The following is a 27,545-nucleotide window of genomic DNA, read 5'->3' as shown; positions in this document are numbered from 1 at the left end:
GCATCTGCATGCAGGAGGCCTTGGGTTGGATCCCAAGCACCACATACATAAAAAAGAAAGAAAAAAATACAAATATATAAAAAAGAAAGAAAAGAAGAAAAAACAATGCAGTGGCTAACATACTAACCTCTCAATAAATGTGTGCTACTGGTGAAAGAAGACTCGGGAGGCTACCTGTTTTAATTCCATCTTTCCATATCAATGTTTTAATGAATTAACTAATTAATTCATTAATTTATATTTTGGGGTGTTAGGGATCAAACCCAGGGCCTCACACATGTTAGGCAAGCAATCTACCACTGAGCTGTATCCCCGGCTATAACCCCATTTTGTCTTTAAAATCAACAATATCTCCTTTGGAACAAAGTGAAAACAATGAGCTTGTTTGAAAAGGATTCTTCACTCTTTAGATGGAATACTTCTGGATTAAGAATGGGGATGGGCTTTGTTGTTTTAATTTCACTAAAGGTTGCAAAATAAAGTAAAAGGATCATAAGTGAAAATTTTACTAGTTTGTTGTGTGTTTGTATAATTAGGACACGATCAGTAGTATAACTAATTTGCCAGATGAAATACAAATTCAAAACAGGAAGTCACATCTCTATGGTGCCAACTTACATCTGCTACCCGCTGAATGTGGGGAAGGCTTTCCATTATTTGTTGCTGTAAAGCTACTACTTGACCACTGAGGTCGTGTATGGACTGTATTAAGTCATCTGTTTCAAAAATGATAGATAAGTCTTCCAGGTCTGTGAAAACTGAATGTAAAAGACTGTGCTTCTGCTCAGAATCTTCCAAAGCCATCTAGATAGAGAAACAAAGAAAAGAGAAAAACCATAAGATACTAAACAAGTCGATTACAATTTAAAATGGAGAAAATTAAAATTTGTCAGCATTTCAAACTCCTGGTCATTTCCATTTTCATAGTGAAAACACCGAATATTCCCTATTGCCAATGACCGTGGATGACTTTAGAGTATCTGCTGTGATATGGTGTCACCCAGGTTCTGTATTCCTTACCCCAAATGCTTGGGACCTAAAGTCTTAGTTTTCAGAATTTTTTTCTTTAAGATTTTGGAATATTTACATATACATAATAAAATATCTTAGAGATGGGACTCCAGTCTACAAACAAAATTCACTTATGGAATATATACACCTTATACACATATCCTGAAGGTAATTTTATACAATATTTTTAGTGTGTCTGCATTTTGACTCTGACCTATCACATGTTTCAGATTCTGGAGCAATTTTAGATTTCAGATTTTCAGGTGAGAGATGCTCAACTTATAATAAGAATTATATTTATTTGACCTTCATCCTGAGTTCCTAGCAGAGCTTCTAAAGTCCTTGGAATTTCCTGAGTCATAGAGTGAGAAGAATGTCATTAATTACTCATAGTCTTCTTTAAAACATGTATTAACTTTCCAACTCAATATTTCCTTTTGGTTTGTTTTTGTGGGGCTGAGGATCAAGCCCAGGGCCTTGTGCATGCTAGGCAAGTGCTCTACCACTGTATACTTAAGATTTTAAAATATCTCAGCTACCTACTAGAAATGTTCAGCCTGCTAGGGCAGTCTTCAGATAATTCCATAAAAATCAAAGTGATATGAGAAAGAACATTACTTAATGCAGGTGGAATTATAATCATAAGTCTCAAAAATTAATCAGGTTCTTCAGGATTTTCTATTGATCTTATTCAAAATCCGAGTTAAGGAAAACAAAACTTAAAACCAATGCCTTTTACCAGTAATAACATTTACGATAGCATCGGAAACCATGAAATACTTAAATTTAACTTTATACAAACAAGATCAGTACCCTGAAAATTATAAAACATTTCTGCAAGAAATTAAAGACCCACCCCCCCCAAATAAAGAGCTATATCATGTTCCTAGACTGGACTGCACAGTCAATATGGTTAAGATGTTAATTCTCGCCATGTCAATGTTCATAGCTGCTCAATTCACAATAGCCAGATTGTGGAACCAACCTAGATGCCCTTCAATTGATGAATGGATAAAGAAACTGTGGTGTATATATACAATGGAATATTACTCAGTCATAAAGAATAATAAAATTATGGCATTTGCAGACAAATGGATGAAACTGGAGAATATCATGCTAAGTAAGATAAGCCAATCTCAGAAAACCAAAGGATGAATGATCACACTGATAAGCAGATGATGATACATAGTGGGGGGTGGGAGGGAGGCAAGAATGGAGGAAGGAGGGACTGTATTGAGGGAAAAGAGGTGTGGGAGGTGTGGGGGGAAAGGAAAAAATAACAGAATGAATCAAACACCATTACCCTATGTAAATGTATGATTACACAATGGTATGCCTCTACTTCATGTACAGAGAAACAAGTTGTACCCCATTTGTTCACAATAAAAAATAAGTTGTTAATTCTCCCCAAATTGATCAGTAGATTTAATGTAATCCCACTCAAAATTCCAACAGACCTTTAAATAGAAATTGACAAGTGAATTCTAAGATTTACATGAAAACACAAAAGAAAAAGATTAGCCAAGGGGCTGGGGTTCTGGCTCAGCGGTAGAGTGCTTGCCTGGCATGTGTGAGGCACTGGGTTTGATTCTCAGCACCACAGATAAATAAATAAATTAAATAAAGGACCATGAACAACTAAAAAAAATTTTTTTTACAAAGTGATTAAAAATAAAAAGAGGACATGCTCTAGGGATGTGGAAAATCAGTCTAAGGAATGCATATGGTGGCAGTGAGGGACAACGAGGATCAGAAGCAATGCAGGAGAAAAGAGATAAAATGGGTGAAAATGTGGTACCACAGGACAAAAATATGCCACCAAACTCAAACATCAGGGAGGCAGGGAGTCAGCCACCCACTGTGGAACACGCTGTGTTATTCTAAAGACATGAAGAGGACGTGGATCATCTTTTTTCACAAAAAATATCATAAAGCATTTCCTAAGAGATCCTTTCTGGTGGCTGAATGAGAGAAGGAAAATATTCCTTCACAATCAGTGGTCAGTGCTCAACATCTGGACCACGCCTGGCGGTCATGGTCCCGTGTACACTACTCCCATCTCTGTGCCTCTGTAAGCGGGCATGGAGACACGGGATCGTGTGCATTACCAGGAAAGAATCCCAGCACCGCAGGACTGGAAGGAACCAGGGGCTGGGTTTCTACTACTATGTATCAAATACTACAATATGGCTGCTTAAAACAAATTGATGTGACGTGTTCCATGGGTCAGGAGTCAAGGCACACTGTGGGTGGGTCCTGTGCTCAGGATGCCATCAGAGTTCTGGGTTCTCTTCCAAGTTCACTGAGAATTCACTTGTAGGACTGAGGTTCCTGTATTCTTGCTGGCTGTTGGCTGGAAGTGGCTCTCAGCTTCTGAAGCTACCCTTGAATCCTAATCCCATGGCTCTTACTTCCTAGGCAGACAGAAGACTCTGCATGGTTTGCCACTGGGGAATCTCATAATCACGTGACATGATTGGTCATGTATTTGTAACAGTGACTATCCCGTCACCATAGTCACACAACAACCTAATCAACGTGCTATTCTATCCTATTCACAGTCCTGCCTGTACTCAAGCGGAGGGGATAATAAAGGTCATACACACCAAGGATTGAGAATATTGGAGGCCACCTGAGAATTCTGTGGACCAATACCACCCAATGCAAACTTTTTATTTCACAGATGGGGAAAACTGAGGTCCATGGTAGATAAACACTAAATTATCAAAAAAGTCATCTAGTAGGACATAAAGAACCAGATCCTGGTCTCTAAAATTCCTTTCCAGTGCCTGCCAACATGGAAAGCTCCCTTCTGCCTCCTAGCGTGATGACAGGTAAGGTGGTTTTTCAGGTAGCAAAAAGAAGAAAAAAAAGATGATGTCGATTGGTTAATCCAGTGATGAGTGTACAGATTCTCTCACTCACAGAAAACGCTTACCCGCAGGGCACTGGCATGGTGACTCAGGGTCCTTGAAGAGTCATAGAGAGCAGGATTGGCCAGCAAACGGCTGGTATTTTCTATCCAAGCCTCAGTGCTCTTGAGAAGATCACTATACTCCTCCATCTTGATTGTGGCCTGAGAAAGAAATGTGGTACCACATTTAGTCAGCGGCTGGTCACTGGAGCTGGGCCAGTGAATGGAGAGTCAGTTGAGATGAGTCAGCGATGTGTTGGGCCTTACAGGTTCTGTGGCTGAAGACACTGAAGACACCACTCCAGGTTCAGACCCTCCCAACTTTTCAGACTGATCCTGACCACTGGTGCAAAGGACTTCAGGAGTTGTACCTTGAGGCTGCGGGCCTCAACAAGGGTTCCCAGTTAGCCTTGCAGCTACCCTAGTTCCCATTCATGCTTCTTTCTGAAAACTGGCTTATACTTCCTCCTATTCAGGGCCTTTCCCTATAATGTCCCATTATTCTTGTTACATCCCATTATATTCCTGTTAGACTAGGATCCTATCTTTGCCAGGCTACACTCACAACTCACCAAACCATGGCCACCATTTAGAATGGGGTAGAAATGCTGGCTCTCTCCCTGGACTCTGGAGACTGTCTGCTCTAAATTCCCGTCGATGGTCTTCATCTACCTATTGGGTCCCAGCATGTCCTGGATTCCTGCTGCTGGCTAACTTTTGGATCCCTGGTAGTATCTATGTGCCCAAGTCGACTTCAGCTGCACCAGCCTTTTGAGCCTACTCCGTAGGTCTTATTTCAGTTCCTACAACTGGCAGTTCAATTTCCAGCTGCCTCTGAACATTTTTTTGTTTTGTTTTAAACCTCTCTCAGGACCACCACATGCTGTATGGCTAGCACGTGTTATACTCTCACCTTATTTAACTGTGAGGTTCTGGTTTCTGCTCTCTGAGATACTTGCTGATACTTCTGGAAAGGAATCATCAAGTTATCCATCCATTCTTGAGCCTGTCCTGGGTCCTGTTCAACGATGTCCTGAACTTCAGAATCTAATTCGTTTAGCTTGGAATGCCAGAGATCCAGCTTGTCCCACAGTTTCTGGAGAAGGAAATTTTAAGTCAGTGTGAATGAAGATGCCATGATGGATGGTAGCAAACCCTAGTGTTCACAGGTATGTGCACCTGGTATGTACCCTATGTACATGGATGATTACATAAATGGTGTGAATCTACATCGTGCACAACCAGAGAAATGAAAAGTTGTACTTCGTTTGTGTACTATCAAAACAACACTGCAGTCATACTTACTAATTTATATTTGGCAATCACTTTTTTCCTGCACTATCCTAACTGTAACTGTATTAATTTTGGTACAAATTAGCTGTAGGGGACAAAAAGACCTTGACATTTTCCAGGGACAAATGACAGCAAACAAAGATAACAGAGCCCTAACCTTTCAAGAGTAATGAGGTTGGGGAGGATGTACGGAAAAAAGGCACACTCATACATTGCTGGTGGAGTTGCAAATTGGCACAGTCACTGTGGAAAGCAGTATGGAGATTCCTCAGAAAACTTGGAATGGAGCCACCATTTGACCAGCTATCCCACTCCTCAGTTTATACCCAAAGGACTTAAAATCATATTATAGTGAAACAGTCACATCAATGCTTATAGCAGCTCAATTCACAATAGCTAGATTGTAGAACCAATCTAGATGCCCTTCAAAAGATGAATGAATAAAGAAACTGTGGTATATACATACACGATGGAATATTACTCAACCATAAAGAAGAATAAAATTATGTCATTTGCAGGTAAATGGATAGAGTTGGAGAATATCATGCTAAGTGAAATAAGCCAATCCCAAAAAAACCAAAGGCCGAATGTTTTCCCTGATAAGTGGATGATGATACATAACGGGGAGGTGGGGGGGGGGTGAGAGAAGAATGGAGGAATGTTGGATTGTGTAGAGGGAAATGAGGGTAAGGGAAGGGGTGGTGGGGAAGGAAGCTAGTAGACTGAGACAGACACCATTACCCTATGTACATGTATGATTACATAAATGGTGTGAATCTACATCGTGCACAACCAGAGAAATGAAAAGTTGTACTTCGTTTGTGTACAATGAACCCAAATGCATTCTGCCGTCATGTACGACTAAATAGAACAAACAATTCTAAAAAATAAAGTATATGGGAAGATTATAAAAAAAAGTGATGAGGTAAGCATTATGTTTAAAAAGGGATATTTAAACTGGGTGTGGTGGTGTGCGCCACGGTTCTAGTAACTGGAAGACTGACGCAGGGGGACTGCTTGAGCACAGGAGTGTAAGGATAGCCCAGGGAATACAGGAAGACCTCATCTCAGAAATAAATAAAATAAAATAAATAGGCTATTTACTAGTGTAGATGTATAATAAATCTAGAAGATAATTTTATTAAGTGACAAAATAAAATTAAAAACAAACAACAAAAACTGTCTGTTGACTTGGAATTAATGTAGTGAAAGGACGTTCCAGCTGTATGCTGGAGTAGTAACTGCTTTTGACTCAAGAAACCAATTGGCTGGATTGGCATCTGAACTGTCAGGGCAGAGGAAAATTTCAATGGTAAATAGTCAAATTTACTTAATATTTGTAGAAAAACAATTTTGAGAAATGGGAAAATCTGACTTGTTAAGTTAGGTTCCCCTACTTAAGACCCAAAATTGTATCTAACAATGACCCACATTCTTTTTTTTTTTTTTCTTCTTTTTTCCCCCCACATTCTTACATATTTTTAAAAGTCCAACTATATGACCACAGTCAGATTCTCTCAAGAGCTGAGACAGATGCCCACCTTGGAAAAATTGAGAATAATTTCCTACCAACCCTCTAATCAAGGATACACCTCTGGATTTGGTGTGGGGTCTTGGTGCTTCTGATTCATCCAAAGAACTCACCTTGGGATGACGGAATGGGGTTGTGGGGATGAGAAATACCTAATGCTGGAGTGAATTAGAGGAAGATGTTACCTTTTGAATTTCTTGAGCTTTCTCAATGTTTTTGCTCTTCTGCTGCAACATCTTTTCGACCTGGTGAAGCCCACTGTTGATTTCGTCTATTTTCCTGCTCGTTGCGCATGATGGTGAGCTCTTTAAGACTTCATCGCTAATCTGTCACAAGGGAGAAAGTTGAATCTGGCTTAGAGAGGGTTTCTGTTCTCTATTCCCAAGTTCACACAACAAAAGCAGTACCTACTCTTTAAGGACTAGGGGTAAAAATCACACAGCCTATTGGTTAATGTGTTAGTGAGACGGTAGATTAGCAGAACTCTAAATGGCAGCTGTGTTCACCTGACCTTTTAAATACAATCTATAAATAAATTAATTACTTTACATAAAGTTTAAAAATTGTGTTGGGCAACTGTACTAAATGAGCTCTTTGAAACATGCCCCTATGGATCAAATGATATGAAAGAATTCCTGGGAGACACATTATTATACAATCTCTCCATTTTAGAGAAAATTCTCTGCACAGTCCTGTTTCTAATAAAACTAACCTTATTCCCAAGTCAATTTAAAAACAAAATGTAATTTCCACCTTAATATTCATTTGGGTGGAAATAGTCCTCTAAAAAGCAGCTATTTCCTGAGGATGAAGAACTGAATCCTTCTCTGTGTGGCTGTTTCTAACGCCCGTTTTCCCAGCAATCAAAAATCTAGCTGCTAACCCATGCAGCTTTTTAAAATCTACATGTTAAGAAAACAACTTGTGCTAAGGAAGATATTAAAGCTATGCCCAATGTATCATTTTTCCAAATGCTTGATTAATTTGTGTCATTTTTTAAAACTATGTTGATAGGCTTTCTCCAAGTTGCTACTAAATAACTAAGTCATACTATAAGCTTTTGTTTAATCCTTTCAGTCCTCACTGTAGCTGTATAACCATTGAGAAGAAAACCATCCCAAGAAGATAAGAATTCAGACGCAGAAACAGAAACACAGGCTAAATGACGTGCGAAGGTCACACATCAAGGAGTGGCTGAACTCGTCCTGAGAAGCCCTCAAGTCCCCAGACTCCATCCCAGGCCCTACTTGCATCGGGCTGTTGAAACATTTCTACCATGTTTTTATTCCATGGACCATGCCATGGTCAAGATCATTATAAAAACAAGTCTCACTTTGATCCTCTATTATTATTTTCTGGCTGGCTGTGTTACAAATTACTACAAAATGAAGTTTTCTGATATTTGGGGCAGTACCTCTCCTGACAGAAATGCATACCACTTAGATACACTAGGAGACACCATGATTTAGGGAAGTTAGTAGCCATCTGAATCACAGACAGGGATGTGTCTGTTGCCTGGATCCTTGAACTTCCTTTAAACCCATTGCACAATAAAAATCAGTGGCTTTTGTTACAAATAAATAAGTTCACAGTGGAAATTTTCAACCTTAAATGTGAAAGACTGGTTTTTATTACTAACTTACTTTACAGAGACTTTCACATAAAGAATTTATGAGAATAACACTTTGTTTCTACTAAAACATTTGATAGTCTTCTAAAATAAAACCAATAGTACACAGTCTTTGAGAAAATATCTAACGTTTTCTTGTATGTTCAATCAAAAAAGACATATAAATATAAATTAGAAGATTACATTTTTTAAGGTTAGAGGTTTCTACAAGAAGTAAAGGACAGATTCTAGAAACTAAGTTTGAATTGCTTTTTCTTTTTTGGTGCAGAGATTGTACTCAGGGACCCTTTACACTGGGCTACATCCTCAGTCCTTTTTTTATTCTGAGACAGGGTCTTACTAAGTTGCTGAGACAGGCCTTGAACTTGTGATTCTCCTGTCTTAGCTTTTAAAATCTGATCTTTGTGCACTTGCAGAGTTTTTTATTTTAGCACAGGGGATGGAGCCCAGGGGCACTTAACCACTGAGCCACATGCCCAGCCCTTTTAATATTTTATTTAGAGAAAGGGTCTCCCTAAGTTGCTTATGGCCTCACTAAACTGCTGAGGCTGGTTTGAACTCTTGATCCTCCTGCCTCAGCCTCCCAAGATGCTGGGATTATAGGCATATGTGCTGGGCTTGAAAAGCTATTTTAGTTCACAGGTTATGGGTACTTTAATCTTGAAGAAATAAAAATAGAAATCCTTCTGTGGATGCGGGATCAAACAGATTTTTGTTCTGTTGGATTTGGACTGCCTTTCTACTATCCAATAAAATTGTCTTGCTTGTCCCTGGTACTATAAAACATTTCCTACCTTTTATCAAATCTGGACTCTCAAGTATAAAGATTTGCCCAGGTATGTTCTGTGAGAATTTTGTTAACATTATCATTAGACAGTGTTGCTAATTGTTGCTCCTAGTGAAATTTTTATTCTTCTAGGTTGTAATTTTGAAATGTTTCAGGGAATATATCTTAAAGCAAAGTATTATTTGTGTCCTAAAATCTTAAGTGTTTGTACAATTGAAAAGGAAAAGATAAAAGATGCAAGAGAAGAAAGATTAAGCATCTGGACAACTAAAAATATACAGATTGATATTATTTAAGGCACTTATTTTAAGCATATTAATCTCAGTATTCAATACACAAAACTGCCATTTAATCAAACTCTATAAAACCAGTCAGAGCTAAAATCAGGGCAAATGAAAATGCGACATTAAAGAATATTTTTGTCTAGTCATTCAGCCCCATACAGGACAGCACGAGTAAGAACATTATTATTACCTTCTCATCTATGTCTTCTAAAGCTTTTCTGCATTCCTCCACCTGAGACTCCATCTCTGCAGGGACTATGGTGTACATTTCACAATACTTGATTCGCAGTTTTTCCATGATACTCTCGAAAGTTAGCTTGCCTTTCTTAAGAATGCTCTGAAGCTCCTAAAAACATCAAGAGAGTTTCCACACTCACAGGTTTTTGCGGGTGAGCGGGGAAGTTCAGCTCTAAAAAGAGCAAAAGTAGCTTTCCAGCTCCTCCTGGTTCTCCTGATTCAAAGAAGCAAACTTTGCTCGACAAAACTCACTATTGATGTGAGCTGATGGAACCCAGGGAGATACTCAGTTCAGTCCGAGGATGCTTTCTGATTTGTAGAAATTAAACTTGATCTCTCTTCAGAGAGTCAAACGATTGTGGCAAAAAGAAGTTACAATACCCCCTGCTTCCAAAGTACCTCTAGGATTTAACTGTATCTCGGTTGCTCTGATCTAAAAAGCTACAAGTAGCAAAAAGTTTCACAGAAGTTTTACTTTGGTGTTGTTATTAACTTGTTGCTATTTCTACTTCATCCTACATTATCATCACAATGAGTCAAGGCCACTAAAAGCCCACGCTTGAAGCGAAAGTGTCCCTTTCGTGTAATTAGACAGCCCAGCAGAACTCGGCTTTTTTCAAAAGGGAGGGTTCCAGTTCCTTGCAAAGAATGCAGGTTTGGGGAGATAAAAGAAACCTGAACAAACAGTCCATTGGTTGTGGCCTAGAAATAAAATCTGATCTGCTGTTCTCCTGTAGTAATTATAAAGCAGAAACTCATTTGTTTGGGAAAGTTTCCCAAAGATCAAGTGGAAAAATACTTCTTGACTTTACTGTGGCTTTTTTGTTGTCTTGTTTCTTGGGAGCTGTTCAAGCATTATTTGTTTTAATGGACTGAGTCACTCCACTGACAAATGATTACAATTTTAAAGGACTCCATGATGTGTCACCGGTTACCCTTTCTTAATCTAGAAGGGGAGTGTTAAAGAACAAAGCCACCCAGACACAGGTGGGCTGGTGTGAGTGTCAACCTGTTTTATCTAGACCCAGGGAGGACAGGATGTCATTTAGAACTAAACAGAAATGGTATATGGAAATGCTCCTCATGGTCAATAGCCAAAGCTCTGGTTTACCACAGCATGCAACTTTTGAATAAACTTTTAAATGTCATTTTTGACTGTTACCACTGAACTAGAATGCAAGATAATTCTGAAGAAACGAGTTACCAAATGACTCTCAGTAGATGCACGGCCCCTACCAGAGGCAAGGCAACACATCCGACATAAAGAGTCTAACATGCTGCCCAAAGGGGGTCTGAGGCCCCTTTCACCAAACACACTTGAAACATACTTGAAAAGGGCTGCTTAGTCCAGACTCAGCCTGGTCTCAACTTTTTTCTGTCCTCTAACCACACTTGGCCTTCCTTGGACTGCCCATATCATGCCACAGGGCCTTTGCATGTGCTTCCCCATCCTCGCATCTTTTCCCAATCACTCTTCCAACCCTAACCAACGAGTTGCCTCTGTCCCAAGGACTTTGAACACAAGGTTGTGTGCCAGTATCAGCCACATTCGCTAGTTCATTCCTCACTTACCTTAAACTGTTCTGCCCTTTCTGGGTGGCCCTCTGCTGCCATATTTTGGAAAGAAGTTGTAGCCTGTTGAAATACATTCTTCAAAGCAACTATTTCCTTTGTAAAGCGAAGTCTTTCTTGGATTTCACTCTGCAGTGACTCCTTATTTTTTTGAGCTTTTTGAAAAAGCCTGAAACAGAACATCAAAACGTAATTGTTTCTCTGTCCTGCTCTTCTGTGAAATAGTTTAATTTCAAAAATTAACAAAATGTCTGAATGGTTCACAAAAAATGATTTTCCCTCCCAAGAAGAAAACATTTTTCAATTTTAAAAATTGATTGATTGATTGATTGGTACTAGGGATTGAACCCAGGAGCACTTAACCACAGAGCTATATCCCCAGTCCTTTTTATATTTTATTTCTAAATTACTGAGGGCCTCACTAAGTTGCTGAGGCTGGCTTTGACCCTGTGGTCCTCCTGCCTCAGCCTCCCAAGCCACTGGGATCACAAGCATGCGCCACTGCGCCTGGCTCCATGTTTCAATGATTTCTACACCACATACACAAACATACCAAAGCCTAGCGCTCCATCAAAAACCTCTCCAAAACTTCCATCCTAAATATCCTCTCTCTACACTTTATGTTCTCACAGACACCTCTATCCTCTCTTTTTCTCAAAGGAAAATGACTTTGAGGTGTGCCTGGGGTCATGAGCAGGCTCTTGGGGACAGACAATCCTATTGTCTCTTCTCTCCCATTGACCCCATTTGCTGTGGCTGCTGCAAATATTGGAAGAGGCAATTGGGTGGGGAAACGCTTCCTTAGAGATCTTTGGTAAGAATCTGTGATTCTGTGGCATAATAAATTAATTTTTTGGCCTCTGCCCTGGTTTCTGAGACAAAGCTTACATCCTCACAGACAGAAGCACAAGCAGAACCTATTATTCTAATACTTAGTGACCCTGGTTCTTGACAGAGCTCGAGACCTTTGTAACTTCCTGAGCGACAAGAGCATCTTTTATGCTAATGAGGCAACGCTGGGTGGGTTCTCGAGCAGCCTCAGGATGGGAACTGTGTGCAAGGGGAGATGACCGTATGATGAGAGGGTCCCGACTTCCTGTGCCACCCTCACCATCTCCATGTCATCATTCCTAACTTCCGGGGGTAGGGGGAGGGACCCAAGGCTGAGGCCAAAGGCCAATAATGCAATCAGTCATGATTACATAAGGAAGGCTCCACAGACACCCCCAAGGATCGGACGTGGGGAGCTTTCGGACTGCTGGACAGGAGGGGTGCCTGGAAGGGAGGGTGTCTAGACACATGGCCCAAGCATTTCCATTTGGCTGGCTGTTCCTCTATATCCCTTTTTTGGTCCTTTACTAATGAGTCAGCAAACCCAAGTGTTCCCCCAAGTTCTGTGAGCTGTTTTGGCAAGTTAAATTGAATCTGGGGCAGGTGTCAGAGGAAGCCTCGATAGCCGGCCAGTCAAAAGCCCAGCGACACCGGGCATGGTGGCACACCGGCAATCCCAGCAGCTCAGGAGGCTGAGGCAGGAGGCTTCACAAGTTCAAAGCCAGCCTCAGCAACTAAGCGAGGCCCTAAGCGACTTAGCAAGATCCTATCACTGAGGATGTGGCTCAGTGGGTTAAGTGCCCCTGGCTTCCATCTCTGGTACCAAAAAAAGGTTGTTCTACTCAGTAATTTCAAGATGGCGAATGAGTGTTTGTTTTAAGGATACTTGATTTATCTTTTCCATCCCTTTTTGGACCTATCAGTGTTGATTCAATACCATTCCGTAGTATCACTTGTCATTATTCTACAATATTTTTATATTTTCTCAACCTGATAGTTTTAAAATTTGGAGCCAGCGTGGCCAAGTACATTCCTTTCATCGTTCTTCCTAAATCTTACCTGTCGCATCGTTCTCGCATAGACAGAATCTCCTGAAGGGATGGAACAGCTTCTATAGCCCCTCGGGCTTCAGGAACATTCCGGATACTCCTTATGCGCTGAAGGAGTAAGGTCAGCAAGAGCTGCTGCAGCTCCACACTCTCCTCATACTGGCGTAACGCGTCCAGCAGCTCAGAGAGCTCCCCTGTGGCCATGGCCTCCTTGGCTCTGGAAGTTTCTGGGAGTTCCTCTTGAAGATTGTCTAAAATGATTGTCTCTCGTTCGATCTAGTTCAATAAACAACAACAAAAGAGAGCTAAAATAAGTCGAAGATCCTGGTACCAGATGAGGACGTGATGTATTCTTGTGCAGCCATAACTTTTTAGTGCTCTCTTCAACAGGTTCCTAATGCCGTACCTCAGTTCAAAAGAAATATTTGTTCTCCTACGTTGGGAATATTAGTCCTCTCTTCAGAATCCTATAGCCCCCAGCTATGGCTTACACAGATGTATGATTAAAATGAAGGGTTGTGGTGTTGCACGCCTGTGTCCCCAGCAACTCAGGAGGCTGAGGTAGGAGGATCACAAGTTTGAGGCCAGCCTCAACAAGTTAGCGAGAACCTGTCTCAAAATAAATTGAAAAAGGGAGGCTGGGGCTGTAGTGCAGTGGTAGAGCACTTGCCTCGCACATGTGAGGCACTGGGTTTGATCCTCAGCACCACATAAAAATAAATAAATTAAACAAACAAACAAACTGAAAAAGGGCTGGGAATACATCTTAGTGGTAAACTGCCCCAGGCTCAATCCCCAGTAACCCCCCCCAACACACACACAAATAAAAAATAAATAAATAAATGAAGTGTTGCTGCTGCAGGAAAAAGATACGTTGATGAATATTTAAAATAATTGATTTCCCCTTTAGTTTTCTGTTGGATAAAGCCATATTTCTCCTGAGACAAAGGGGTAGTTAGAATAAACTACACCAGTGACTTCCAGAATTAGCAACTGGACAACTGTTAGACATGGAAATTTTCCTGTAGGTTCCTTTTTCTTTCAGTTCTAATCTCCAAGTGTCCCAAAAGTAAGTTCAGTGGACTCATTACCCTCATGGTGCCTACCACAGAGGAAGCAGCCTGAACCACCAAACCAACCAGGTTTTATCAACCACCCAGAAATCATAACTACTACTACTTCTTCTTCTTCTTCTTCTTATTATTATTATTATTATTTTTATTATTATTATTATTATAATACTTGGGACTGAATTCAGGGACACTTAACCACTGACCTACATTCCCAGCCCTTTTTAAATACATTTTATTAGAAACAGGGTCTTACTTAGACCCTGTTAGTTGCTTAGAGCCTTGCTGAGTTGCTGACGCTGGCTTTGAACTCACAATCCTCCTGCCTCAGCCTCCCAAGCTGCTGGGATTACAGGCCTGCATGGCACATAACTTATGTTAACATGCATCTGGAAATGAGGAGCTCCACCAATCTTCAACAAAGACTTAGGAGAAAGTCTCAAAGTCCCCCGAATCGGATGGATCTGCCATCTCTCCTCAACCCCCCTGGTCTTCCGCTCCTCTGCCCACCCATTTATCTCATCCTGTCTCATGTAATGTTGATTCCATGTTCACACAGACCCAGGCATCTTGATGTTGGGCACCTTGACATTACGGAACATCACACCCGCCAACTCCACTTATGACATCGCGTCAAGTGAAATGGTGAGCAAGGTCCTGGACTCCAGTAAGCTGTGTCTCCGAGTGAGCAATAAAGCCTATGAAAACGGAAAGCCCCAGCCTCACTTAAGATGCCAGGGCCCAAGAGTCTGGGCTTCTCCTCTGTCATGTTGCTCAATCCTTTACCTCCACCACTAAGAAAGACACACAGTGCCCTGAGGACCTTTCTGGATTTTGGAGGTAATGTCTGTTATAGTTGGGACTATTACTCAGCTCCGTTGATCAGATCCATTACCAACAAGGCCACTAAGGTCAAGGGGTGCCTGGAGAAAATGAGGCCCTGCAGCAGGGGTGACTGTGGTATACGCGGTCTGCCTCTCGGGTCCATGGTCAGGTTGGGTCCAGTTGCCATAGGACCCGGAGTAGGTGTAGGCTGGACCCTCTCCGAGAGACCGAGCTATGAAATCTGTGCTTCCCATCATCTCCAAAGCTAAAGACAGCTGGACAGCAAGTCTTGGTTCTCATTCTGACTACTACACTTCCATTAGGGAGTGAGAGGAGGTCCCGCTCAATCACATGGCTTGAGAGCCACCACGCAAATAAAGGAACTGCTGCATGGACAGGGGTAAGAGTACGTCAAGGGTTTCCAGTACGCACAGGCGTTGAAAGAACCATGTCTGCAGAACAAGACCCCCTGGAGCATCCCCGGGTGCTTCCGTTCTGGGACTAACCACAAATGGGCCAACGCAGCTATGAAGACCCAACCAGAGCAGAACAGCTAAAGGCTCAGCCTTGTTCTGCTTCAGTTCTCCTAGTCTCCTTCCCCTGTCCTCCAGTGTCACCTTCCAAAATAAACCACCTGCAGGCAGTCCCCAAGCCCAGGTTCTGCTGTGTCTTGTACAGCTGGTGTTTGAGGAAGAGAACTCAAGGGGGACAACGATTTTTTTAACGGGTGCTGGGAACTGAACCTAGGCCTTGTGTATGCGAGGCAAATGCCACTGAGCCTCACCCCCAGCCGCTTAATAGTTTTCATTAAAATGATAATTTTGCTCAAAAGCCAGGCAATTCTTTATCTTAGGAACAGACAAACTATACTCCATCTACCAAACAGGAATACTACTCAGGAATAAAAAAGAAATGAACTGCTGATACAAGCAATAGCAAGAATGAATCCAAATGCATGAGGCTTAGTGAAAAGAAGTCAAAGTCTGCATACTGTATGAGATGTTCTGCAAATGAAAAGGCTACAGGACAAGAAATAGATTAATGATTGCCAGGGACCGGAGGTGAGAGAAGGCAAGGACCATAAAGAGAAACAAGGGAATTTTCAGGGTGATCAAAACGTTCTACATCTTGATTTTGAGGTGGTTAAGTGACTCTACATACTTGTTAAAACTCAATAAACTTTATGTTAAATTTTATCGATTTGGGGGTGAAGACAGCTCTCAAATCAGTAAAACAGTTGCCATAACAATTATGCATTCATTTTTCCACCTACGAGAGGCTTTGATGATCTTCCTTCAATATAAAATCCTAATAAAATTGGTTATAAAACTTCTAGCAGGGTGTGGTAGTGCATGCCTTAAACCCAGAAACTCAGGAGGCTGAGGCAGGAGGATTGAAAGTTTGAGGCCAGCCTCAGCAACTTAGTGAGATGCTGTCTCAGAACAAAAAACTAAAAAGGGCTAGGATGTATCTCAGTGGTAAAGCACCCCTGGGTTCAATCCCCAGTACCAAAACAAAACACACACACACACACACACACACACACACAAACAAACCCAACAACACAACAACAACAAAAGCCTTTTAGGTTCACAGTAAATTATGAAGAAGTCTAAAGGGAGGAAGAACCTTAGTTGCACCAAGGAAAATTAGAAACCAACAAAAAAATTACTTTGATACAGGAGAAGAACCCAGCCTTAGAGCTCCTATTATCTTAGAAGACAAGACTTCATTCTAGGATGTTATCATTGTCAAAGTATAAAATATATGATTATTCTGGATAACCAGAAGTTAATAATTATATCAAGCGCATTCTGTTTAAGAAAATAGGGAGATAAGATTTAAGAGGGGGAAAAAGTAAAAAATTAAATTTATTATTTATTTACTTAGTTATTTATTTTTATTTTGGGGCTTGAGCCCCAACATCAGAAAAAAAGTCAATCTGATGTATGCAAATATCATTTAATTGGGTGATTTAGTGATGAAGCACAGATTTTGAGTTTGAATCCTATTGAGAACTAGGGCAAGTTGTTCAATCTCACTGTCGCCCTTTCCTCATCTATAAAGCACGGAAGAAAATAAAACATCATTACAGAAGCCAGGCAGGGAGGGTTTGTGCCTGGAGAACCCGATACCGGGAGGGTTTGTGCCTGGAGAACCCGATACCTGGGAGACCGAGGCAGGAGGATCACTTGAGCAGAGGGAGTTGGAGGCCAGCCTGGGCAACACAGTGAGAAGCCATCCCCGCTCCCCAAAATTTAAACATACATTTAAAAAAAACCTCCTCAGGAGTCTCTTGGGGATGAGACAGTGCACGTGATTTGGGAAACCCAGCGTGTGGAATCGTGGCTGGCACACAGTGAGTGCTCTACTTAGTCGGTGTCATTGTTACCACCTGAGCTTATTCGCTTGTGCTCCTCTTTGAGAAATATATTTTGTTAGCAGATTTTGTCAAATGTTTGTGAGAATAATTAAAAGTTCTGCAAGCATGGGGTCTGAATTCATAAGGTAGTATTGCAAATGGGTAGAAAGCAATGGTGGGGTCAAATAAAAAAGAGCAAAGTGTTTGAATTAGTCAGGACCTGGATTTGAATTTGAACTTCAAAAATACTTACCAAGTGCCCACTAAAGGCAAGGCCGTAGCCAGGTGGTAAGGGTTAGAGTGCGGGGTGAGACAGCCCCAGCCTCACCCCACAATCTCCAGCTGGGGCCTTTTTGCTATTGCCTAAAGTTTCCGTTCCCCCAGCTACAAAAGTGGTGATATTTACCTCCAGAGGCCAAGGTAAAGATGCAGCAAGATCGCGTGTGAACTGCCTTCTCGGCACAAGGCAGGAACTCAACAAATAGCACCGTTGTGGACAGGCAAGAACCAGCGCTGGCAAACCCCCCAAAAGGATGACTTACATAGTTTCTTTGCGTTTGAGCACTGAAGAGATTACTCACTAACCAAACCCCACCAGAACCACTGAAATGATACTCGTTTTCAAGAACATCGAGTTCAGGGGGCTGGGGAGACAGCTCAGTCGGTAGAGTACTTGCCTTGCAAACACAAAGCCCTGGGTTCGATCCCCAGCACCGAACATCGAGTTCTAAGAAGATAACTATGATAGTGTTAAACATTTTGATTCCCAAAGCATGCAATTAAGTGTCAACACCTATTTCTTTCTTAAATTCAGCACAAAGTTTGAAATGTATAAGAGAAAGATTTTTTTAATATAATGTTCTGACTTGTACCTCATTAATACCTGGCCCTTGGGAAAATTAGAAAATACGCTACAATCATTTCATACAATTTTTAATTTTCTTTCTTAATATATGTGATGCCTAAGTCCTAAACCATGATTAAATTAACATCTGTGATTGGCATATATTTGGGGGGTCTTCTGTGAGGCAGTTTTCAGAAAGAACACCATACCTCATACTTTTAGGTCCACATTTAACAATTGTGGCTAATGTCCATAGTTAACAATTGTAGTTAACTTCAAAATTAGTTGGTTTTATGCATGTTGCCTAATTCTAACCTTTGATAGAATGAATGTGGAGCCAGTTATTTTTAAGAGAGATTAATTTATCTTTACAATAAAGATTTTAGAGCTCGAGCTTATCAATTTATAAGAATTATCATATACCACAAAGAAACTAAGCCACTACTATAAAAGAGCCTAAGAGTTTCTTTGATACTATTCTAACAGAGCCTGTTTTAGTCAGATTTTTTGCTGCTGTGACTAAAAGATCTGACCAAACAACTGTAGAGGAGGAAAAGTTTATTTGAGGGCTCATGGCTTCAGAGGTCTTAGTCCACAGAAGGCCAGCTCTATTGGTCTAAGCTCAAGGTGAAGCTGAACATCATGGTGGGAGAGTGTGGCAGAGGGAAGCAGCTCACATTATGGTGATCGGGAAGCAGAAAGAGAGACTCCACTCTCCAGATACAAAATATATACCCCATAGCCACGCCCCCAATGAACCACTTCCTCCAGTCATGCCCCACACACCTCCAGTTACCACTCAGTCTACCCCATCAGGGAATGGTTTGCTGATTAGGTTAAGACTCTCCCAACTCCATCATTTCTCCTCTGCACCTCCATGCACTGTCTTCCTCATGAGCTTTTGGGAGACTCCTCCTATCCAAACCATAACAGAGCCTGACCTCTAGAAACATTTATGTGTGATGTATACAGACGGTACTGTTGGGAGCTTGTTTTACACACAAAGTGAAGGTAACAAAGGCAATAACGTTTGCTTAGAGACTGTGGGATTTCAATGTTGAAAATGAAGCACTCACTTCCTCACTGATGAATTTCCACTCCTGCTTCAGTTCTTCACTCCACATCTCCCACTCTATGGCAGCCTGCAGCAAACAGAGCCATTTCTCCCACAGGGCTGACAGGGCTCTGAGCACACACTCGCCATCCTTTTCTGTGCACCTGTGGCTCAAGTATCTAAGGACCTGTCGCAGTTTCATCAACTCTTTTCTGGTTGACGTGAGATTTGACACCAAGGCCTTTAAAAAAAAAAAAAATGAAAAGATCAGGAGGAACATATGCCTATTGTTTTTTCTGAAACCCATAAATTATCTTAAATCTTCAACAATTAGTGATTTTAATTATGATCATTTTTTATCCTTTGGAAGTCAATTCCAGCCAGATGAGAATTATCCATGAACTATATTCTGCATGTATTTGGAAGTATGAGGACAAATATTGACCCATAAGCCTAAGAATGCACTTTCAAAGGTAAATATTTCAGTTAAAATAAATTAAGTTATTTTAAGTCTCATATTTTACTAGATAATTTATCTGTACAATATTTACTATAGTAACCACCAAAAAATATTTACAGGATCACTCTGCCTTTTTTTTTTTTTTTTTTTTTTTTGCTTTTGGAAGATATTAAACACTGACAATTTAGAAAGTCCTCATTCAAATCCTAGCAGCATAATACCATACCTTCGAACAAATGCAAATAAGCAAAAACTAAAATTGCTTAGTAACAGGGTCTAAGAAATGACAAAAAATCAGAGCTCAAGACAGATGCATGACTGCTCAGTAGGCAACAGGCTCTATCATTGATCCAGCAGCATCCCTCAAGGTAATGGAAAAGTGACCGTTTACAGAGGCCATCAAAGAGGACAGGATGCTAGTGGGGGAGGACTAGACTGTGAATCCAATTAATTAAATCTCTTGAAAACCACAGTTTCATTTTTCTCCCCCTGGCTTCTGGTTTGAGGAATCTTCTCAACTCAGCCTGAGGATTACCACAGGTTCTAAGAGCCACATTTCCCGCTGTGCTTGATCTTCCGAGTCTCGCTCACAGACTCAGGGAGACTCGTGAACACGGTTACCTTGCTCTGTTCCAAGCGCTCTAAAGCTTCCTTGTAAGATCCTGGTAATGGGTTCATGGACTGCCTGAGAACTGTCTCCATTTTTCTGAGGTGAGTACAAATTTCTTCCTTAAAACTTCTGTAGCGTTTGTAATTCTCAAGACACCTGATGAGGCACAGATAGAAAACAGCGATATTATATTTTATTGAATACAATAAATTCTGAACTTCCCAGGATGAATTCTCTACATTCAGTTTTATAAAAAGGATTTTTCTATCCAATGCATTTCGACAGGTTTTCATTGACTACTCACCTCCAAAGGGACCCAGGGGTGGCTTTAAATGCAAACTTTAATAGGCAGATAAGGCTGCCCTTGAAACAGCTAAACTGGAGAGGTTTTTTTGTTTGTTTGTTTGTTTTTTGACTCATTAATTTCACTTCTGCAATATACCTTAAGGAATTAATGCTAAATGTAAGAAATTCGTCCTAAACATGATAAATACTGCACAGTAACACCTTTTAACTCACTAAAGTATTAATTAAAACAGCAAACATTATGTTTAAGAAAAGGTATGTTCAAGTAAATTATAAGAAACCATTATATAAAATTTTATATAGCAATTGCAATTACTTTTATAAAGTGTTATAATAAGGAAAAAATGTAGTGTTACAGGGTAAAAAAATCAAAGTAGGAAATTTTATATTTTTTATTCAACATAATATTGTCATATATTAAAAATACTACAAAATGTTTTCTACAAAACAGATCCTAAATTCTGCAAGGAAAACAATAAAGAGTCTCTATCAAATTTACTTAAAAAAAAAAAAGAACTCCTAAAACACACTAATAAACTGTCAAGCAATTGAGGACCCAAAATCTATCTGTAAAATGAAAATATATAGAAATAAGGAAAGCTATAGGGTCACGTTTTTGCTTTGAGAGTATTTGTGAGATTTTAGTTTTCTTTGCCTCCTAGGTATTTAATAGGAAATCTCCTTTGTAAAGATATATCAATGCACAAAACTAAAATGAATCAGTCCCAAAAATATAGAATACATTCCTACCAATCAGTAAGAAAAAGACAACACAACAAAATATGAGTAAAGACTTGAATTCTACAGAAGAGGAAATATAAACAATTAATAAACATTCAAAAAAGAGATCAAACTCATTATCAGTAATAGAAATTCAAATTTAAACCATAACCAGATAACACTTCTTACTCATCCATTGAGCAAAAAACGTTTTCAACATACCAAGTGTTGGCAAGGATAAGAGACACCTGCAATACTTAAATGCTGCTGGTTTAAGTGGAAATTGCCAAAACTATTTGGCATTAAAAATTTAAGATGCGACCTAGGCAATCCTAATCCTAGAGATATACCCACAGAAAACTCTTGCATTTAAAAATGTTTCTACGAGCAGTGTTTGTGAATACAAAACACCAGGAACAATTCATATGTCCATCAACAGCTAGGTGCATGAATTTTTCTACAGAAAAGAACATGAATAAATCTCAGGGTCATATGATGAGTTTGAAAAAAATGAAGTGATAGAAAAACATACATGGTAGGTACTGGTTTGAAGATCATGAAAACAGAACACATAAGCACAGCAAAAATACAACACAAAGCAAGAAAGTGACAAAAATAATTTTTAAGATGAGTTATTAGAGGAGAGGAAAGAAGCACACAAGAAAATTCAATTAATGTTTATCCTTGAAACTTTGAGTGTTAAAATTTTATCATGGTTCTTTATTTACATCATATACATACTTGCAAAAATATTCTCTTATGTACCCAATATTAATAAGAAAAAATTTATATACAATAACATGCTATGGTTTTCTTTAGTGACTTTTTTTTAAAGCTTTTCCATATTGTCCAAATTAGTGCTCTTGCATACCTGTTTATTAAAGAGAAAACCTTATTTTATGTTCCTTCTTCAAGAAGAAGACCTACCTCTCTACCATAGCTTCCTTCACGGTGGCTGCCTCCTTCATGGCTGAGTTCTTAGAAACTAGTTCCTGTAAAGCACACTGGAGTTTCAGCTTGGCCTCAGGCCCCGACAGAGTTCCCAGTTTCTCGCTGAGATCCTGGATGTCTGCAATTGTGGATTCCAATTCCTCTTGTTTCCAACGAAACCTCTCTAGTGATTCTTGTGGATTATGAAGGTCTACTCTTGGCATTGCAATGATGGCTTCAAGGGAAGCGATGATCTCCATTGCCCTGGCAACTGCTTCGTCATAGAGTTTTATATTTTCATAAGCATCACTCAAGGCATTCTGGAGAACAGAAGATTTAAATGCTGTGACAACACTGTCAAATATTTTGTCATTTTTGAATGTTTGTGTGCATTCCTAATCTCTGAGTCTTATAAGAGCTGACTTCTTATGATTTAACAATATTATACTAGTATTAAAAATGAGTAACTGGGTTGGGGATATAGCTCAGTTGGTAGAGTGCTTGCCTTGCAAGCACAAGGCCCTCGGTTCAAATCCCCAGCACCACAAAAAAAAAAAAAAAAAAAAAAAAAAAAGAATAACTTTTTGTTTGTATGAAGAAGAGTGTTTTCTAGATTTTCTAAGAAATCTAAACCAAATTCAGAAAAATGTCTCATGAATCATGTCCATTGCTGTATGTTCCTGCTCTGGAATTCTTTCACCAGACTATGAATTAAATAAAACAGTGGAATATGTTTAATATGTATAACTTTAATCAGCATCTGTGAACAAATGAAAACAAAACAAAAAATTCCAGATCTCTTTTATCTTTAAATCAATGGCTATACCACTACCTTTAGTTTGGGCATATCATTGAATGTCTCTAGACCTTAGACTTATCATTAAAATAAGAAATAGCAGGGTATGGGCTGGGGGCGGTGGTGCACGCCTGTAATCCCAGCAACTCAAGAAGCTAAGGAGGATCGAGGGTTCAAAGCCAGCCTCAGCAACTTAGTCAGATCCTGTCTCTAAATAAAATATAGAAAGGGCTGGGAATGTGGCTCAGTGGTTAAGCACCCCTGGGTGGTTCAATTTCCAGTACAAAAAAAAAAAGGCAAGGTGTAGTAGTGCCCACCTGTAAACCCAACTACTCAAGAAGCTGAGGCAGGACAATTTTAAGTTGGAGGTCAGACTCAGCAACTTAGAGAGGCCATGTCTCAAAATAAGAAAATAAAAAAGGTTTAAGAATGTAGCTCAGTGGTAGAACAACCCAGGGTTTGGTCTCCAGGATCACACATTCATAAAAAAGTTACAACTACATGACTTAATTTTCAGTACCAGAGACTGAACCCAGGCAAGGTCTTGTGTCTGCTAGTTCTACCACTGAGCTATATACCCCTAGCTCCAAAATAAATCACTTCCCATCCAGTTCTAATTATATTATTTTGGGGGTTTACATCAGTTGTTTCCTGAAACTATTAAAACTGAGAGAGGTTCTCAGATTTCTCAACATGTGTTATGAACCTATTTAAACAACACATTCAGGTTCCTCATTTGACTTTATATTTCTGTAGCACTTACATCTATCAAAATATTTCAAATACATTACTTAATAATAACTCTTTGAATTAAAGAAGTTATTTCCCCCATTTTATAAGTCGAACGTGACAGACTTGACAACATCACATGAGGCATCTGTGGAGTACAGTGTGAAAGATGTCTAAAACACCTGCCCTCCTATCAGAAGGAAAGCGGGGAGTGTGCTGGGGTCGCCCTCCAACAGAGGGCAGCAAACATCACAACTACTACACTCTATGGTTGGAGCGTGAAAACAACCATTATTAGCACATGAACAAATGGGTGTGGCTGTGTGCCAATAAAACTTTATAAGTCAAGGCCTATAGGCAGGATTTGGCCATGCCTTACTATTTCCGAAGACAAAACACACACACACACACACACACACACACACACACACACGAAAAATTTAGTTCTGATTTTCATAAAGGCTATGAGGGAAACAGATATAGAGATGTCAGATTAGTGTTTTTCAAACTCTAAGGTACTGAATTCAGATGTAGATTGAGTCAAGATTATAAAGTTACACTTTTGCAAAGAGCTATCTTCCTGTGAAGAATTCTGTAGACACTGTAACTTTTTTAGAAGTACAGATATTGACTAGAGTAAAACAAACAAATGAAAAATAAAAATGAAAGCCATGAAATGAAAACAGATGTATTAAATATCTAATTAAAAAAAACTTACCATGCGTAAATCAATGCTCCTGCTAAGCTGTATCTGAAGAGTTTCAATGTCATGCAGCTTCGTCTCCACGTCACTAATTTCAGGAGAATTTTCTTCTTTTTGCTTCTCAGTAACAGTCACAGCTTTAATACTACACATTTCTGCCTGAACTAGTTCTAGAAGTGCTTCACAATTATCCTTCTCATTTTGAATATGTTTAATTTCCAAATTTATAAGTAAAGGCTGCTGTAATTGAGATTTAATCTGATTTAAAACAAGTAAGGAATTTTCCAGTTGGTCCTGAAAAGTCTTTTCATCGATTTCTTTTGGCTGGAATTCTAGTACCATGTGTTTGAGAACCTTGTGTAACTTATCATTTTCTTCTGCATTCAGAGTTAGTTGTACTATTTCTTTCTCTTTGAATGAGTCATCAAAGGCCTTGTTTTCACTTAATTTCTTTAGTATCTCATTATATAAGTACTTGGCTTTCTCAATCTTCTGATTCAGAATTAGTACATTGAGCATACTGCTCTCTGGTGAAGCATTAGGAGCTTTCTGCACTAATTCAGCCCCTTTCTTAATTTGCAAATCTATATCCCTCATTTTACTTAGTAATGCTTGATATGTGCCATGTTCTGCCACAAACGTATCCAACTGTTTGATTTTTTCTTCAAGTTCCTTTTCTTTTTCAACTACTTGGGTTTTCAACTGGTCAAGTTGTGAACAGTCCCAGTTCAGCCCTGTGTAGTGAAACAGTTCTTTAAGTTCCAACAGTTTTAAGATCCTACATCGAACACCAGCAAGTCTGTCTTTAAGATTATAGAACTCCTCTTTCACATCTTGGTTTATGTCTTGGTTAAGCAGTAGTTCCTTATGCTGTATATAGTCAACCTCCTTCTGGAGAGCAGATGTTTCTTCATGGAGTTCTCTGTAAGAATTTAGCTTGTGTTCGACTTCACTGCACTTACTCTGAATGAATCTTTGTGTTCTGTTGGCTCTGATCTTGAGATGTTTCAAACGGTCATTTAGAAATAATCTTTCGAACACATTTAGATCCTTAGAGATGTTTGCTAGTTCCTGAAGAGATGTTGAGACCACACTCTCAATTTCTCGTAGCTCTACCTGAGATGCCTTCAAAGTGATGTGGACATGTTCTAGCTCAGTTTCTGTGGAGGCCACTTCCATCTTGGGAATGATCAGTGCTTCCTTTCTTTGAAGGGTGAGTTGAGCCTTCCCAATCACTGCAAAGAATTGGCTTCTTTCTTCCAATTTAAATTCCAACTGCTGTGATCTCTGAGTTGATGTTAAAACTAGCATTTGATATTGACTCTGTAAGTCCTCCAGGAGGCTATTTAAATCATCCCTCTCATCCACTGTAAGGCTTGGAATGATATCTTTGACCTCCTCCACCAAGGACTCCATGGTCTGCTGCTTATCCAGAATACCATCATGAGCCATCTTGCATTTTCTGATTTGTGAAAGAATGTCGTCTGGGAAAAGGCAAATGTGGGGAGTCAGTGTACTCAGCAGATTCTTGACCCAATGGATAGTCTCCTTTATCTTGTTCTTTATATCACATTTCTTCATCTGATTTTCCACCTCCAGGTTTAATGGCTCCAATGTTTCCAACTGCTTCTTCAAATTATTTATTGCATCTTCTAAAATCTTCTTTTCTTTTTCTCCCCAGATCCTTTTCATCTGAAGTTCGGCTTGCGTCTTTAAAACCAAAAATCGATGCTTGATGGCCTGGAGTTCAGTGGCTGAGGCAATGATGCTGTGGCTCCCCTCTTCTTCTTCTAAAGAGTTCAGCCTTAACAGCAGACACTGCTGCTGCTCATGCAGCGAAGTCTCCATGTCGTGGAACTTATTCACGAGGGAGGTAAATTCACCGTATTCCACTACCTGCTGTAAATGCTTCTTCTGAACCAGCTGTTCCATTTGCTCCCAACCATGCTCAAGTTGCTGAATCTGGTTTTCTAGCAGTTTCTTATCCATGTCAGACAGATGAGGGGATAAGCTCTCCCATTCAGCTTTCAACTTGCTTAAAGAACCTTTCTCTTTTTCCATTGATCTCAGGAATTTCTTGATTTTGTCTAGATAGGTTCCACTATCCATTGGTCCTCTAGAAAAAAAAAAAAAAGAATAAAAATAGAGCTTGTTCACATTTAACATTTATTACAAATCAACATATAGTTAAATAATTATTAAAAGAAAATAATTCTGCTTTGAAGTCACAGAAAAGAAGATTAGGATATCTATACAAAATATTCTATCCTTAAAATATAAATAAAAATCTTGTTTGCTGTGGCTTTCAATTAAGGGGTGATAATGCAGAAAACGTGCCTTTGAAATGGTATCATTAAAACGGAGAACCAAAGAAAAGGACTGAAGAAAGAACTGAAAAGAACAATGTATATAAAAACACTGTATACTGTAAAGGGCTTGGACAAAGGTTAGTCTAGGACTGAGAGAAATTACCATAATATCAAAAACCTTTGTCAACAACTTTCTAACAATAATTATGTAGATATCGACTAAGAAGTCCTAATTATCAAGCTAATCTTTTCGGTATAAAGTATTTTCCTCAAGAGATATTACCAAAAGTCAACCTCACTTAGATATACATAGAAAGTGTTTTTAATGAAAAAAAGTTCACCTATTAAAACTATGTCTGTCACCATTTGTCATCATTTTAATGGCAAAATGAGTGCATGTATTTTAAAGGAAACCATTAATATGCATGTGTGTAAATATATACATGTATGTGTGTATACATATATATTCAATATGTACTAAACTATCCAAACCAATTATGCAAATGGCAAATAATTATACACGTTTTTCTCCTTCTCACAGTTTAGAATAAATTCTTATCAAAAAGAACAATGAATTTCATAGGACTGAAATATATTTTGCAGATATTTATCCTGTGAACTGTTTAATAACTTAATTTGTAAACCATATTCAGTGGTCTGGGGTTGTAGCTCAGTGGTAGAGTGCTTG

The 27,545-nt window shown here is 39.4% G+C and overlaps 1 protein-coding gene across 4 annotated transcripts in view; it reads right to left on the bottom strand.

The window, feature by feature from the left end:
• Syne2 (spectrin repeat containing nuclear envelope protein 2) overlaps positions 1-27,545 on the bottom strand; it is a 319,905-nt gene that overhangs the window by 123,218 nt on the left and 169,142 nt on the right. For all 4 annotated transcript variants that reach the window (XM_047541762.1, XM_047541761.1, XM_047541763.1 and 1 more), the window contains exons 48-58: positions 24,564-26,664; positions 22,318-22,640; positions 20,376-20,520; positions 19,317-19,535; positions 13,150-13,415; positions 11,260-11,428; positions 9,641-9,796; positions 6,935-7,075; positions 4,839-5,021; positions 3,950-4,087; positions 619-804 (exon numbers count right to left, since the gene is read on the bottom strand). In XM_047541762.1, the coding sequence (XP_047397718.1) occupies positions 619-804; positions 3,950-4,087; positions 4,839-5,021; positions 6,935-7,075; positions 9,641-9,796; positions 11,260-11,428; positions 13,150-13,415; positions 19,317-19,535; positions 20,376-20,520; positions 22,318-22,640; positions 24,564-26,664 (4,027 nt within the window). The remainder of the gene's footprint in view (positions 1-618; positions 805-3,949; positions 4,088-4,838; positions 5,022-6,934; positions 7,076-9,640; positions 9,797-11,259; positions 11,429-13,149; positions 13,416-19,316; positions 19,536-20,375; positions 20,521-22,317; positions 22,641-24,563; positions 26,665-27,545) is intronic.

The sequence above is a fragment of the Sciurus carolinensis genome, chromosome 2, assembly GCF_902686445.1.
Source record: "Sciurus carolinensis chromosome 2, mSciCar1.2, whole genome shotgun sequence".
NCBI lineage: Eukaryota > Metazoa > Chordata > Mammalia > Rodentia > Sciuridae > Sciurus > Sciurus carolinensis.
Note: the sequence above shows the minus strand (reverse complement) of the source record. Positions and strands in the feature narration are given on the sequence as shown.